The following is a 15,983-nucleotide window of genomic DNA, read 5'->3' on the forward strand; positions in this document are numbered from 1 at the left end:
AAAAGGGGCAAAATGGAGAGCGAGGAGGAAGAGGAGGAGGAGGAGGAAGAGCTGACACTAAAAATTGGGGTGAAAAAGGGTAAAATGGAGAGTGAGGAAGAGGAGGAAGAGTCACCCCGGAAAAATGAGGGAAAAAAGGGTAAAAACAGGAGTGAAAGCGAGGGAAAAAAAGTGATAAAAAATGGGGTGAAAAGGGGCAAAATGGAGAGCGAGGAGGAAGAGGAGGAGGAGGAAGAGCTGACACTAAAAATTGGGGTGAAAAAGGGTAAAATGGAGAGTGAGGAAGAGGAGGAAGAGTCACCCCGGAAAAATGAGGGAAAAAAGGGTAAAAACAGGAGTGAAAGCGAGGGAAAAAAAATGATAAAAATGGGGTGAAAAGGGGCAAAATGGAGAGTGAGGAGGAAGAGGAGGAGGAGGAGGAGCCGCCGCTAAAATTTGGGTGAAAAAGGGTAAAATGGAGAGTGAGGAGGAAGAGGAGGAAGAGCTGCCCAGGAAAAATGGGGTGAAAAGGGGGAAAAAAAGTGAAAATGAGAAAAAAACGGTGAAAAATGGGGTGAAAACGGTGAAAATGGAGAGTGAGGAGGAGGAGGAGGAGGAAGAGCGCCCGCTGTTAAAAAAAGACATTAAAAAAAACCCAGAAAAGGGGAAAAATGAGTCGTCGGATGAAGACGACCTGCCGCTGCGAAAATGGGTGGAAAAAGGGCAAAAACGGGTCGAGGAGGAGGAGGAGGAGGGGGAGGAAGGGCGAGGCCGAAGGGCAGCGGGGGGGGAGGAAGAGGAGCCGCCGCGACGCGCCCCGCGAGGTAACGGGGAAGGCGGGAAATTTGGGGGGAAATGGGGAAATTTTGGGGAAATTTGGGGGAATATCGGGAAATTTTGGGGAAATTGGGAAATTGGGAAATTTTGGGGAAATTTGGGGGGAAATTTGGGAAATTTTTTGGGAAAACTTGGAAATTTTGGGGGAAATTGGGAAATTTTGGGGGAAAGTGGGAAATTTTGGGGGAAATTTGGGAAATTTTGGGGGAAATTTGGGAAATTTTGGGGGAAAGTGGGAAATTTTGGGGGAAATTTGGGAAATTTGGGGGAAATTTGGGAAATTTTGGGGAAATTTGGGAAATTTGGAAATTTTGGGGAAATTGGGAAATTTTGGGGAAATTTGGGAAATTTGGGGGGAAATTTGGGAAATTTTTTGGGAAAACTTGGAAATTTTGGGGGGAAATTGGGAAATTTTGGGGGAAATTTGGGAAATTTGGGGGAAATTTGGGAAATTTTGGGGGAAATTTGGGAAATTTTGGGGGAAAATCGGGAATTTTTGGGGAAAATTTTGGAAATTTGGGGGAAATTTGGAAATTTTGGGGGAAATTTGGGAAATTTTGGGGGAAATTTGGGGAAATTTGGGGGAAATTTGGAAATTTGGGGGAAATTTGGGAAATTTGGGGAAAATTGGGAAGTTTGAGGGGTTTAGGGGGAAATCGGGAAATTTGGGGGTTTAGAGGGAAAATTTTGTGGGAAAGTGGGAAATTTGGGAGGGAAAATTGGCAAATTTAGGGGGGAATTGGGAAATTTGGGGGGTTTAGGGGGGAATTTGGGGGAAAACTGGGAAATTTTGGGGGTTTAGGGCAGGTTAGAGGGAAATTGGGAAATTTGGGGGGGTCTAGAGGGGTTTGGGGGGGCTGGGAGAGTTTTGGGGCACTGGGGGGGGGGTTAGAGAGGATCTGGGGGGGATTTGGGGTCCCCCTGGGGGGATTTGGGGAGATTTAGGGGGGATTTGGGGCTTTTTGGGGGGGATTTGGGGGGATTTGGGGTCCTGGGGGGGATTTGGGGGGGATTTGGGGTCCTGGGGGGGATTTGGGGTCCCCGGGGGGATTTGGGGAGATTTGGGGCTTTTTGGGGGGGGATTTGGGGTCCCCCGGGGGGATTTGGGGTCCGGGGGGGGATTTGGGCCTTTTTGGGGGGATTTGCGGTCCTGGGGGGATTTGGGGAGATTTGGGGCTTTTGGGGGGGATTTGGGGTCCCCGGGGGTATTTGGGGGGGATTTGGGGTCCCCGGGGGGATTTGGGGGATTTGGGGTCCCTGGGGGGGATTTTGGGGCTTTTTGGGGGGATTTGGGGTCCCTGGGGAGATTTGGGGGATTTGGGGGGATTTGGGGGGTATTTGGGGCTTTTTGGGGGGTATTTGGGGTCCCTGGGGAGATTTGGGTTATTTGGGGGGTATTTGGGGCTTTTTTGGGGGGGGATTTGGGGTCCCCAGGGGGGGATTTGGGGGTGCCGGTGCCCCCCCCGACCCTCGGCCCCCCTTCCCCTGCAGGTTTCGGGGCGCGGGGGGGACCCCCCGGCCCTGCGTCGCCTCAAGCGGTACCTGCGCCTCTGCGGGGTTCGCCCCAACTACAAGAAACTTTTGGGGGGCTGCGGGGGCCTGCGGGAAAAACTGGGGGTGCTGCGGGGGGAGCTGCAGGCCCTCGGCCTCACCGGTAACCGGGGGGGGGCCGGAATTTGGGGAAAAAAGGGGGGATTTGGGGTGCGAGAGGGGGCCGGGGGGGATTTGGGGGGGAAAAGGGGAGAATTTGGGGTGCAGGGGGGGATTTGGGGGAAAAAAAGGGGATTTGGGGTGCGAGAGGGAACCGGGGGGGATATGGGGGGGCCCGGGGGGGGAATTTGGGGTGCGGGGGGGGAAATTTGGGGGAAAAAAAGGGGATTTGGGGTGCGAGAGGGGACCGGGGGGGGATTTGGGGGGGAAAAGGGGAGAATTTGGGGTGCAGGGGGGGATTTGGGGGAAAAAAAGGGGATTTGGGGTGTGAGAGGGAACCGGGGGGGGATTTGGGGGGCCCGGGGGGGAATTTGGGGGAAAAAAAAGGGGATTTGGGGTGTGAGAGGGGGCTGGGGGGGGATTTGGGGGGGAAAAGGGGAGAATTGGGGCGCAGGGGGGGGATTTGGGGGGAAAAAAAGGGGATTTGGGGTGCGAGAGGGGGCCGGGGGGGATTTGGGGGGGGAAAAGGGAGGAATTTGGGGTGCAGGGGGGGATTTGGGGGAAAAAAAGGGGATTTGGGTGCGAGAGGGGGCCGGGGGGATTTGGGGGGGCCCGGGGGGAATTTGGGGGAAAAAAGGGGATTTGGGGTGTGAGAGGGGGCCGGGGGGGATTTGGGGGGGAAAAGGGGAGAATTTGGGGTGCAGGGGGGGATTTGGGGGAAAAAAAGGGGATTTGGGGTGCAAGAGGGGGCTGGGGGGGGATTTGGGGGAAAAAAAGGGGATTTGGGGTGCAGGGGGGGATTTGGGGGAAAAAAAGGGGATTTGGGGTGTGAGAGGGGGCCGGGGGGGGATTTGGGGGGGAAAAGGGGAGAATTTGGGGTGCAGGGGGGATTTGGGGGAAAAAAAGGGGATTTGGGGTGCGAGAGGGGGCCGGGGGGGGATTTGGGGGGGGCCAAGGGGAGAATTTGGGGTGCGGGGGGGGATTTGGGGGAAAAAAAGGGGATTTGGGGTGCGAGAGGGGGCCGGGGGGGATTTGGGGGGAAAAAAGGGATTTTGGGTTTTGGGGGGGGAAAAAAAAGGGGTGGGGGGGCTGGGGGGGTTAATTGGGAGGTTTAATTAGTTGGGGGGGGTAATTAGTTGGGGAGGCTGGGGGGGGGAAATTAATTTGGGGGGTTAATTAGTTTGGAGGGTTAATTTGGGGGCTGATGAATTTGGGGGTTAATTTGGAGGGGTTAATTAGCTTGGGGGGGTTAATTAGCATTAATTTGGGGGTTAATTAGCTTGGGGGGGTTAATTAGCATTAATTTGGGGGTTAATTAGTTTGGGGGGGGCAGTAAATTTGCGGGGTAAATTTGCAGGGCTGATTAACTCGCGGGTTAATTTGGGAAGTTAATTAACAACGTCAGAAGTTAATTTGGAGGGTTAATAAATTTGGGGGTTAATTTGGGGGTTAATTAATTAATTTAGGGGTTAATTAGTTTGTGGGGGCTCAATATATTTGAAGAATAAATTTGCGGGGGCTGATTAATTTGGGCGGTTAATTAACGACTTTGGGGATTAATTTGGGAGGTTAATAAATTTAGGGGTTAATTTGGGGGTTAATTAGTTAATTTGCGGTTTAATTAATAAATTCCTGGGTTAATTTGGGCCGGTTAATTAGTTTGTTCAGGGCTCAATAAGTTTGGAGGATAAACTTGCGGGGGCTGATTAATTTGGGGGTTAATTAACGACTTTGGGGATCAATTTCGGGGGTTAATCAATGTGTGGGTTAATTAGTTAATTTGTGGGTTAATTTGTGGGTTGTTTAATTAATTTGTGGACTAATTTAGGCCGGTTAATTAGTTTGCGGGAGCTCAATATATTTGAAGAATAAGTTTGAGGGGGCTGATTAATTTGGGGGTTAATTTGGGCGGTTCATTAACGACTTTGGGGATTAATTTGGGAGGTTAATAAATTTAGGGGTTAATTTGGGGGTTAATTAGTTAATTTGGGAGTTAATTAATTTGGGGGCTAATTTGGGCTGGTTAATTAGTTTGTGCTGGGCTCAATAAGTTTGGAGGATAAACTTGCGGGGGCTGATTAATTTGGGGGTTAATTAACGACTTCGGGGATCAATTTCAGGGGTTAATCAATGTGTGGGTTAATTAGTTAATTTGTGGGTTAATTTGGGGGTTGTTTAATTAATTTGTGGACTAATTTAGGCCGGTTAATTAGTTTGCGGGAGCTCATATATTTGAAGAATAAGTTTGAGGGGGCTGATTAATTTGGGGGTTAATTTGGGCGGTTCATTAACGACTTTGGGGATTAATTTGGGAGGTTAATAAATTTAGGGGTTAATTTGGGGGTTAATTAGTTAATTTGGGAGTTAATTAATTAATTTGGGGGCTAATTTGGGCTGGTTAATTAGTTTGTGCAAGGCTCAATAACTTTGGAGGATAAACTTGCGGGGGCTGATTAATTTGGGGGTTAATTAACAACTTCGGGGATCAATTTCGGGGGTTAAATCAATGTGTGGGTTAATTTGGGGGTTGTTTAATTAATTTGTGGACTAATTTAGGCCGGTTAATTAGTTTGCGGGGAGCTCAACGATGGGAGGATAAATTTCCCGCGGCTTCACTAATTCACGGGGTGATTCGGGCCGTTAATTAACGCCTCCCGGGGAGGGGGGCGGGGTTACCCTAGTGGCTAATTAACCCATCTGGGTGCTGATTAATTAATCTAGAGGTTAATTAAGGTGTGTGTCCCCCCCCCAGGCCCCCCCTCCCTGGCGCGTTGCCGCCGCCTGAGGCGTCGCCGGGAAGAAGCGGCCGAGCTGGCGGCGCTCGACGTCGCCAACATCCTCCCCAGCGCCGGTAACTCCCCAAAAAACCCTTAAAACGCCCCAAAAAAACCCCCCCGCGACCCCCCCCTCAAACTCCTCTCCCTCAGGTCGTTCCCGCAGACGCAACGCCTGGAGCCCCCCCAAAAAAAACGGGGCGTCCCCCCCGCCTCCCCGCCCCGTCGACTGGTCGCACCTTCGCGGCGTCATCAGCTCCGACGGCGAGAGCGACTGAAAAAAAATTTAAAAAAAAAATAAAAATATCGAAAAATCTTCGTTTCTCGCCCCACAAAAAAAAAAAACAACAACAAAAAGACGCTTTTTTTTAAAAAAAAAATTAATTTTTTTTGATTTTTTTTTTTTTTAATACTTGCGTTGACGAAGAAAAAAACCGGGGGGACGTTTTGGGGCTGGGGGTTCGTCTCCTTCCAGTTGGAACAGATCCCTCCCGGTTCGTAAAATTTGTTCTTCCAATTTTTTGTGGCGTTTCATGTCGGATAAAACTTTGTCCAGACGCGCTTCCCGCTTCTGCCCGCGCGCCGGGGGCCCTGGGGGGGCGAAATTGAAATAAATTTGCCTCAAAACGATCGGTTTTTTGGGTGTTTTGTTTTTTTTTTTTTAACGCGGGATAAAACGCTAAATTTTTTTAAATTTTTTTATTTTTTTTTTACCTGGGGTGCGGCGGCGGTCGATGAGGGAACTTTTGGGCGGGACGGGCTCGTCGTCGAAATCGAACTCGGTGGGGACGGGCGGCCTGAGGGGGGAGTAAAGAAAAAAGAAAAAAAAAAGGGTTTTTTGGTGGAAAATGGGGTGTTTGGGGGGAAAATGGGGGTTTGGGGGAAAAATTGGGGGGTTTTGGGGGGAAAAATTCATTTTTTTAGGGGGAAATGGGGGTTTTTAGGGGAAAATTTGGGGATTGGGGGAAAAAAAATCAGTTTTTTAGGGGGAAATGGGGGTTTTTAGGGGAAAATGGGGCGTTTGGGGGAAAATTTGGGGGTTTGGGGGAAAATTGGGGGGTTTGGGGAAAAATTGGGGGGTTTGGGGGGGAAAAAATTCAGGTTTTTAGGGGGAAATGGGGGTTTTTAGGGGAAAATGGGGGTTTTTAGGGGAAAATGGGGGTTTTTAGGGGAAAAAAAATCAGTTTTTTAGGGGGAAATGGGGGTTTTTAGGGGAAAATGGGGCGTTTGGGGGAAAAATTGGGGGGGTTGGGGAAAAACGGGGTTTGGGGGAAAAATTGGGGGTTTGGGGAAAAATGGGTTTTTTTGGGGGGAAAAAATTCAGTTTTCTAGGGGGAAATGGGGGTTTTTAGGGGAAAATGGGGCGTTTGGGGGAAAAATTGGGGGTTTGGGGGAAAATTGGGGGTTTGGGGGAAAATTGGGGGTTTGGGGGAAAATTGGGGGTTTGGGGGGGAAAAAATTCAGGTTTTTAGGGGGAAATGGGGGTTTTTAGGGGAAAATGGGGCGTTTGGGGGAAAAATTGGGGGTTTGGGGAAAAATTGGGGGTTTGGGGGGAAAAAAATTCAGTTTTTTAGGGGGAAATGGGGGTTTTTAGGGGAAAATGGGGCGTTTGGGGGAAAAATTGGGGGTTTGGGGAAAAATTGGGGGTTTGGGGGGAAAAAAATTCAGTTTTTTAGGGGGAAATGGGGGTTTTTAGGGGAAAATGGGGCGTTTGGGGGAAAAATTGGGGGGGTTGGGGAAAAACGGGGTTTGGGGAAAAATTGGGGGGTTTGGGGGAAAAATTGGGGGGTTTGGGGGAAAAATTGGGGGGTTTGGGGAGGGTTTTTGGGGAAAAAATAGGGCTTGGGGTGGGTTGCCGTGGGGAAGTAAAGTGTTAACGGGGGGGTTTGTGGGGAGAAAGGGAAGGGGAAATGGGTTTTCCCTTAAAAAAATTTTAAAAAATGTGTTTTTCCCTCAAAAAACCCAATATTAAGCCGGTTTTCCTCAAAAAAATTAATGTTAAACCGTTTTTTCCCCTCAAAAAATTTTGATTTTAGGGCATTTTTTCCCCCTCGGAAAAAGGAATCTGAAGCCGTTTTTCCCTCAAGAAAAATTATCTTGGGCCAATTTTCCTTCAAAAAACCCCAAACTTGAGCTATTTTTCCTCAAAAAAATGAATCTTCAGCATTTTTTCCCTCAAAAAAATTAATCTTGGGCCATTTTTCCCTCAGAAAAAAAAAATTAAGCCGATTTTCCTGAAAAAAAAACCAGATTTTGAGCCATTTTCCCCTCAAAAAAACTCAATGTTCAGCAGTTTTTCCTCACAAAATTGAATCTGAAGCTGGTTTTCCCTCAAAAAAAAACAATTTTAGGCCATTTTTTCCCCTCAAAATACCAATTTTAGGCCATTTTTCCCTCAAGAAACCCCGATATTAAGCTTTTTTTTCCTTCAAAAACCCAAATCTTCAGTCGTATTTTCCTCAAAACACGAATTTTAAGCCAATTTTCTCCCAGAAAACCCAACTCTTAGTTTTTCCTTCAAAAAAATGTATCTTAAGCCGTATTTCCCTCAAAAAAATGGTATTAGGCCATTTTTCCCTCAAAAACCCCGATCTTGGGCCAGTTTTCCCTCAGAAAATGGCATTTTGAGTCACTTTTCCCTCAGAAAATGGAACTTTAAGTCATTTTTCCCTCAAAACCCCCAATTTCAGGCCATTTTTCCCTCAGAAAATGGAACTTTAAGTCACTTTTCCCTCAAAAAACCTCAATCAGGCCATTTTTCCCTCAGAAAATCAAATTTTAAGTCATTTTTCCCTCAAAAAACCTCAATCTTAGGCCATTTTTGCCCCAGAAAATGGAATTTTAAGTCATTTTTCCCTCAAAAAACTCAATCTTGGGCCATTTTTCCCTCAGAAAATGGAAGTTTAGGCCATTTTTCCCTCAAAACCCCCAATTTCGGGCCATTTTTCCCTCAGAAAATGGAATTTTAAGTCACTTTTCCCTCAAAAAACCTCAATCAGGCCATTTTTCCCTCAGAAAATCAAATTTTAAGTCATTTTTCCCTCAAAACCCCCAATTTCAGGCCATTTTTCCCTCAGAAAATTGAACTTTGTCACTTTTCCGTCAAAAAAACTCAATCTTAGGCCATTTTTCCCTCAGAAAATGGAATTTTAAGCCATTTTTCCCTCAGAACCCCCAATTTCAGGCCATTTTTCCCTCAGAAAATGGAACTTTAAGTAAATTTTCCCTCAAAAAACCTCAATCTTAGGCCATTTTTCCCTCAGAAAATCAAATTTTAAGTCATTTTCCCCTCAAAAAAACTCAATCTTAGGCTGTTTTTCCCTCAGAAAATGGAATTTTAAGCCATTTTTCCCTCAGAACCCCCAATTTCAGGCCATTTTTCCCTCAGAAAATGGAATTTTAAGTAAATTTTCCCTCAAAAAACCTCAATCAGGCCATTTTTCCCTCAGAAAATCAAATTTTAAGTCATTTTTCCCTCAAAACCCCCAATTTCAGGCCGTTTTTCCCTCAGAAAATGGAACTTTAAATTTTCCCTCAAAAAACCTCAATCTTAGGCCATTTTTCCCTCAGAAAATCAAATTTTAAGTCATTTTTCCCTCAAAAAACTCAATCTTAGGCCATTTTTCCCTCAGAAAATGGAATTTTAGGCCATTTTTCCCTCAAAACCCCCAATTTCAGGCCATTTTTCCCTCAGAAAATCAAATTTTAAGTCACTTTTCCCTCAAAAAAACTCAATCTTAGGCCGTTTTTCCCTCAGAAAATGGAATTTTAGGCCATTTTTCCCTCAAAACCCCCAATTTCGGGCCATTTTTCCCTCAGAAAATCAAATTTTAAGTCATTTTTCCCTCAAAAAAACTCAATCTTAGGCCATTTTTCCCTCAGAAAATGGAATTTTAAGTCATTTTTCCCTCAAAAAACTCAATCTTAGGCCATTTTTCCCTCAGAAAATGGAATTTTAGGCCATTTTTCCCTCAAAACCCCCAATTTCAGGCCATTTTTCCCTCAGAAAATCAAATTTTAAGTCATTTTCCCCTAAAAAAAACTCAATCTTAGGCTGTTTTTCCCTCAGAAAATGGAATTTTAAGTAAATTTTCCCTCAAAAAACCTCAATCAGGCCATTTTTCCCTCAGAAAATCAAATTTTAAGTCATTTTTCCCTCAAAACCCCCAATTTCAGGCCGTTTTTCCCTCAGAAAATGGAACTTTAAATTTTCCCTCAAAAAACCTCAATCTTAGGCCATTTTTCCCTCAGAAAATGGAATTTTAAGTCATTTTTCCCTCAAAAAACTCAATCTTAGGCCATTTTTCCCTCAGAAAATGGAATTTTAGGCCATTTTTCCCTCAAAACCCCCAATTTCAGGCCATTTTTCCCTCAGAAAATCAAATTTTAAGTCACTTTTCCCTCAAAAACCTCAATCTTAGGCCATTTTTCCCTCAGAAAATCAAATTTTAAGTCATTTTTCCCTCAAAAAACTCAATCTTAGGCCATTTTTCACTCAGAAAATGGAATTTTAGGCCATTTTTCCCTCAAAACCCCCAATTTCAGGCCATTTTTCCCTCAGAAAATCAAATTTTAAGTCACTTTTCCCTCAAAAACCTCAATCTTAGGCCATTTTTCCCTCAGAAAATCAAATTTTAAGTCATTTTTCCCTCAAAAAACTCAATCTTAGGCCATTTTTCCCTCAGAAAATGGAATTTTAGGCCATTTTTCCCTCAAAACCCCCAATTTCAGGCCATTTTTCCCTCAGAAAATCAAATTTTAAGTCACTTTTCCCTCAAAAACCTCAATCTTAGGCCATTTTTCCCTCCCAAAATGGAATTTCAGGCCATTTTCCCCCAGAAGCCCCAATTCCAGCCGGTTTCTCCCTCCCCAAACGGAACCCCGCCCCCTTTCCCTCCCGCCATGGCGGCCCCCGTGCCCCCCGGCCTCACTTCTCCTCCTCCTCGCCGGCGCTGTCGGGGCCGTTGGGCGCCCGCGGCTCCTCCTCGCTGTCGGGCTCCGGGGTCGGGGCCCGGCGGGGCCGCGGGAGGCGGCGCAGGGGGAGGCTCCGTCCCCCCGCCAGCTCCTCGTAGAGGCGTCGGATGTCGGCGGGCGGCGGCAGCCACCCCCCGGGGGGTTCGCCCTCCTCGTCGCTGCAGGGGACCCCCCACCCTTCCTCCTCATCCTCCTCCTCCTCCTCCTCCTCGTCCCGCGCCGCCGCTTTGGCTTCGGCTTCGTCCTCCTCCTCCTCTTCCTCCGGCGCCGTCATGGCCGCCGGCGGGGCGTCGGGCGGCGGCTCCGCGGCGTCGGCCACGACCAGGGACTGGAGCCCCGACGTCACCTCGGTGGCGGCTTCGCTCGACGCCTCCATGGCTGCCCCGGGGGCGGCGGGGGGGGGAAAGTTTCAAAATAATTTAAATGAATTGGAATTAAGTCAAAAGTGAGGCCGGTGGGGAGAGGAGGTGGGGAAAACCGGCAAAAAAAAAAAAAAGAAAAGAAAAAAAATGGAATTTTTGGAGGTAAAAGTGAGGCCGGTGGGGAGAGGAGGTGGGAAAAACAGGAAAAAAATTTAAAATAAGGAAAAAAACGGAATTTTTGGAGGTAAAAGTGAGGCCGGTGGGGAGAGGAGGTGGGAAAAGCAGGAAAAAATTTAAAATAAGGAAAAAAACGGAATTTTTGGAGGTAAAAGTGAGGCCGGTGGGGAGAGGAGGTGGGAAAAGCAGGAAAAAATTTAAAATAAGGAAAAAAACGGAATTTTTGGAGGTAAAAGTGAGGCCGGTGGGGAGAGGAGGTGGGAAAAGCAGGAAAAAATTTAAAATAAGGAAAAAACCGGAATTTTTGGAGGTAAAAGTGAGGCCGGTGGGGAGAGGAGGTGGGAAAAACAGGAAAAAAATTTAAAATAAGGAAAAAAACGGAATTGTTGGAGGTAAAAGTGAGGCCGGTGCGGAGAGGAGGTGGGAAAAGCAGGAAAAAATTTAAAATAAGGAAAAAACCGGAATTTTTGGAGGTAAAAGTGAGGCCGGTGGGGAGAGGAGGTGGGAAAAGCAGGAAAAAATTTAAAATAAGGAAAAAAACGGAATTTTTGGAGGTAAAAGTGAGGCCGGTGCGGAGAGGAGGTGGGAAAAGCAGGAAAAAATTTAAAATAAGGAAAAAAACGGAATTTTTGGAGGTAAAAGTGAGGCCGGTGGGGAAAACAGGCAAAAAAATTAAAAATAATGAAAAAAAATGGAATTTTTGGAGGTAAAAGTGAGGCCGGTGGGGAGAGGAGGTGGGAAAAACAGGAAAAAAATAAAATAATGTAAAAAAATGGAATTGTTTGAGGTAAAAGTGAGGATGGTGGGGAGAGGAGGTGGGAAAAACAGGAATAAAATTTAAAATAATGTAAAAAAAAGGAATTTTTGGAGGTAAAAGTGAGGCCGGTGGGGAGAGGAGGTGGGAAAAACAGGAATAAAATAAAATAATGTAAAAAAAAATGGAATTGTTTGAGGTAAAAGTGAGGCCGGTGGGGGGACAAAATGTTAAAAACCAGAGAAAAAAAAATTAAAAATTTAAAAATCGATTGTTTGCCCTAAAAAGCGAGGCCGGGAGGGAGAAAGCTGCTAAAACCGGGCACTGCCCCCCCAATTAATAAATAACAATAAATTAATGAAAGGGCAATCATTTGCCCCAAAAGTGCGTCCGTGAGGCAGAAAAAGTGTTAAAATCGTGCAAAAAAAAAAGAAAAATTTAAAAAATTTAAAAAAATCAGATGTTTGCCCTGAAAAGCGAGGCCTGGAGGGGGAAAAGCTGCTAAAAACGTGAAAAATAGTTTTAAAAATTAAAAAAATCAATTATTTGCCCCAAGGAGCAAGGCTGGGAGGGGGAAAAGCTGCTAAAAACATGGAAAAAAAATCCCCAAAAATTAAAAATCCAACTGTTTGCCCCAAAAGCGAGGCCAGAAGGGGGAAAAGTTGTTAGAAATAGGGAAAAAAAACACATTAAAAAATTAAAAATCAATTGCTTGTCCCCAAAAGCAAGGCTGACACAGGGAAAAGCTGCTAAAAGCATGGGAAAAAAAAATATTAAAAATTTAAAAATCAATTATTTGCCCCAAGAAGCGAGGCCGGGGGGGGGGGAAAGTTGTTAGAAATAGGGGAAAAAAAAATTTAAAAATTGAAAATCAATTATTTATCCTAAAAAGCGAGGCAGTGACGGGGAAAAGCTGCTAAAAACGTGGAAAAAAAATATTAAAAATTAAAAAAATCAATTATTTGCCCCAAGAAGTGAGGCTGGGAGGGGGAAAAAATGTTAAAAACGGGGGAAAATTTTTTTTTTTAAATTTAACAATCGTTTGCCCCAAGAAGCGAGACCAGGAGGGGGAAAAGCTGCTGGAAACATGGAAAAAAATTAAAAAAAAAAAAAATTAAAAAATGAAGCGTTTGCCCCAAAAGCGAGGCCGGGGAGGGGAAAACCTGCTAAACCCGCACAACCCCCCCCCCCAACAATTAATAATTTCAGGAGTTTTTCCCTCAAAAAAAATAAAAAAAAGACTCCGCGTCTATTTTTCCCCAAAAAAACACAGATTGAGCGATTTTTACCTTAAAAATTTTTTTTTTTTTGGCGGTATCTCCCCCCCCCCCCCCCAAGTCCTCCTCCTCGCCCGGCGCCGCCATTTTGAGCCCCCCCCCCCCAGCAGCCGCCATCTTGTGCCCCGATCCCCCCCCCCTCCTCACCCGCCGGGATCGGGCCCCTTCACCTCCCGGCCGCCATTTTCTTCCGCTTCCCGCTTTTATTTTTGCCTCTTTTTGCCTCTTTTTGCCTTTTTTTGCCTTTTTTTGCCTTTTTTTTGCCTTTTTTCCCCCCCCCAGCGGCGGGACGCAAGAGCGCATGCGCAGCGGGTTGCCCGCACTAAGGAAGGGCGGAAGCGTCTGGGCGTGGCGTCGTTACGTCACGCCGAGGGGCGTGGAGACGTCTGGCTGACGCAGGGGGGGCGTGGCCTGCGCTAAGGCCCGCCCCCGGGGTGCGTTAATTGGCGATAAAGAAATTAAAAGCCCGGATTAATCGTTAAAAGGGATCGAATAATTAATTAATTAATGGGTTAAGCCGTTAATAATCAATTAATTAATGAGAAACGAGGGAGAGATGAATAAATTAATCAGAAAGGCGTGAATAATTAATTAATTCATCACGAAGACGTCATAATTATTAAACACAGGGGCTAGTAATTAATTAGTTAATCAGAAAGACGCTAATGGTTAATTAGCTAAGCACAAATCCTTTAATAATTAATGATAAAATCGTTAATAATTAATAAAAAAGATGTTGATAGCTAATTAATCTGAACGACTTTAATAATTAATTAACAAAAAAGGCGTTCGTAATTAATAATCAAAAAGAGTTTAATAATTAATGAGTTAATTAAAAAAACTTCAATAATTAATCACAAATTCGTTATTAATTACAAAGATGCTGATAGTTAATTAATCCGAAATACGTTAATAATTGATTAACCAAAAGCCGCTAATAATTAAATAATTAAGCAGAAAGAGTTTAATAATTAATTAATCACAAAGACGCTAATAATTAATCAGAAAGACGTTAACTAATCACGATGTTAATTAATCACGAAGACGTCAATAACCAATTAATTAACCACAAAGACGTTAATAATTAGTCACAAAGACACTGATAAATAATTAATCTGAAGGACGTTAATGATTAATTAATCATAACTCGTTAATAATTAATCGCACGTCAGTTAATTAATCGGAAAGACGTTAATAGTTATTAATCAGAAAGACGCTAATAATTAACCACAAAGACGTTAATTAATCAGAAAGACGTTGATAACTAATTAATCTAGAAGACGTTAATAATTAATTGAGCAGAAATCCGCTGTTAACAATTAGGCAGAAAGAGTTTAATAATTAATCCCAAACACGTTAATCATTATTAATCAGAAAGGTTAATTAATTAATCACACAGAGGTTAGTAAGTAATCACAAGACGCTGATTATATAATTAATCACACAGACGCTAACTAATTAATCAGAAAGACGTTAATTATGAGAAAAAGTCAATAATTAATCAGAAATCGGTTAATTAATAATGAATTAACCAATTAGAAAGACGTTAATAATTGATTAATCACGCAGACGATATTAATTAGACAACCCCAAGGACGTTCATGGCTAATTAAATCACAAAGACGAATTAATTAACGGGTCCTAATGGCCGAACTAATGAGTTAATAAAGGGAATGATGAGGGATAAAGCGATTAATTAATAACAAAATTAATGAAAATTGATTAACCAATTAGCGGGTCAATTAATGAATGAACGGCGATCAAGGAGGAACGGGCGAATGATAAGTGATTAATTAATTAATTCAATCAGGAGTGACGAAATTAAACCGTGCGGGTTTCTGTCTGATAATTAACAATTAATTAATTAATTAATCCACGAATTAATAAACGGCTAACTCAACCATCAATTACCCGAATTAATGAGCAAATCACGAGCGCAGAAATGACAAATCGTTTGATGTTCGTGGCCCATTAATTAGCGAGCGATTAATCAATTAAAAAAAAGAATCGATCGGGGATTAATTAACAAATTAATAACCCGGCAGAGGGGTAAATTGATGAACGTGTTAATTAGGGATAAACCGGGGGGTAACGAGCCGGAAATCGGATTTATTAAACGAATTATCGAGTTATTAAACGAATAATTAATGATAGTCGATTATAATTAATGTAAATTATTCTATTTATTAATTAATAATTAATAACTAATTAACGATGGCCGTATAATGAGCTTGTAACGAATCCTTTCAGAATAAATTATCAAATATGATAATGCACGAACTCATACACAATTAATTAGTTTCGAAATTAATTAATAACTGTCATTAATAGCCTATTAATTATTAATTAATAATAATTATCGCTATTAACGAGCTAATTAAATTACCGAATATTAATTAGACATTAAGGACTGGCTAAAGTTTATCGTAACCCAGCAAATAAGAAAGCACAAATAAACGCTTAATGAAGAATAATTAATAATTAATTAACTGACTTCGCGGCCCCTTTAAAAGCGCCGTTGCCGCTTTAAGAAGCGGTGGGACCCACCTCGGTTGCCCCTTTAAGACGAGGACGCGCCTCCCTCCATTGCCGCTTTAAGTCGATGTGAGCCCCACCTGTTGCCGCTTTAAGAGGTGGAAGGCCCCGCCCCGTTGCCGCTTTAAGGGGTGGAAGGCCCCGCCCCGTTGCCCCTTTAAGGCGCGGTGGGGCCCGCCGCCTCGCCGCTTTAAGTCTCAGTGGCCCCGCCCCTCCACACTCCCCATTGGCTCACTCGGCCCAACAGACGCGGCCGCCGCCAATCAGGAGCAGGAGGAGGAGGGGCAGGCGGAGCGTTGCCATGGCGATGGAGCCGCTCTCCAGCTGCCGCCCGGGCCCCGCCCTTTACGTCACCGCGCGGCCAATCAGAGAGAGGAAAGGGGGCGGTGACGCCACGTGAAGGCTCCGCCCCCTCCGCGCCGCTACGCCCCCGAACGCGTCACCCCGCCCCGACACAGTGGCCCCGCCCACAACCCCCAGACTCCGGCCAATCTCTTGGCCACGCCCACAAGCCCTTAGCCACGCCCCCTCCCGCCTCTCCCCGCGGAAAAGGCGTCGCGGGGCGGGGCAGAAAGCGGCTCGTTCCCCAATCAGAACCCTCCCCGCCGCCCGACCACGCCCCCTTTCCCCACCCGGACCCAATCAGCTGCTCGCAGGGGGCGTG

The 15,983-nt window shown here is 44.9% G+C and overlaps 2 protein-coding genes across 3 annotated transcripts; one reads left to right on the forward strand and one right to left on the reverse strand.

The window, feature by feature from the left end:
* The first annotated feature begins 346 nt into the window (after positions 1-346).
* On the forward strand, positions 347-5,638 carry HIRIP3 (HIRA interacting protein 3). 2 transcript variants are annotated; one of them, XM_074930988.1, is made up of 4 exons: positions 347-803; positions 2,308-2,470; positions 5,219-5,317; positions 5,394-5,638. In XM_074930988.1, exons 1-4 carry the CDS (start codon positions 651-653, stop codon positions 5,516-5,518), a joined length of 540 nt encoding a protein of 179 aa, XP_074787089.1. In that variant the 5' UTR covers positions 347-650; the 3' UTR covers positions 5,519-5,638. The 2 variants fall into 2 exon arrangements, with proteins under 2 accessions (XP_074787089.1, XP_074787088.1); XM_074930987.1 differs by lacking the exon at positions 2,308-2,470.
* On the reverse strand, positions 5,521-13,098 carry LOC141972925 (PAXIP1-associated glutamate-rich protein 1-like). The gene is made up of 4 exons (XM_074930986.1): positions 12,932-13,098; positions 10,172-10,592; positions 5,955-6,037; positions 5,521-5,831 (listed from the first exon to the last, which is right to left on the reverse strand). Exons 2-4 carry the CDS (start codon positions 10,588-10,590, stop codon positions 5,647-5,649), a joined length of 687 nt encoding a protein of 228 aa, XP_074787087.1. The 5' UTR covers positions 10,591-10,592; positions 12,932-13,098; the 3' UTR covers positions 5,521-5,646.
* Between the last annotated feature and the right edge of the window lie 2,885 nt (positions 13,099-15,983).

This window comes from Athene noctua, chromosome 37 (genome assembly GCF_965140245.1).
Source record: "Athene noctua chromosome 37, bAthNoc1.hap1.1, whole genome shotgun sequence".
Classification (NCBI taxonomy): domain Eukaryota; kingdom Metazoa; phylum Chordata; class Aves; order Strigiformes; family Strigidae; genus Athene; species Athene noctua.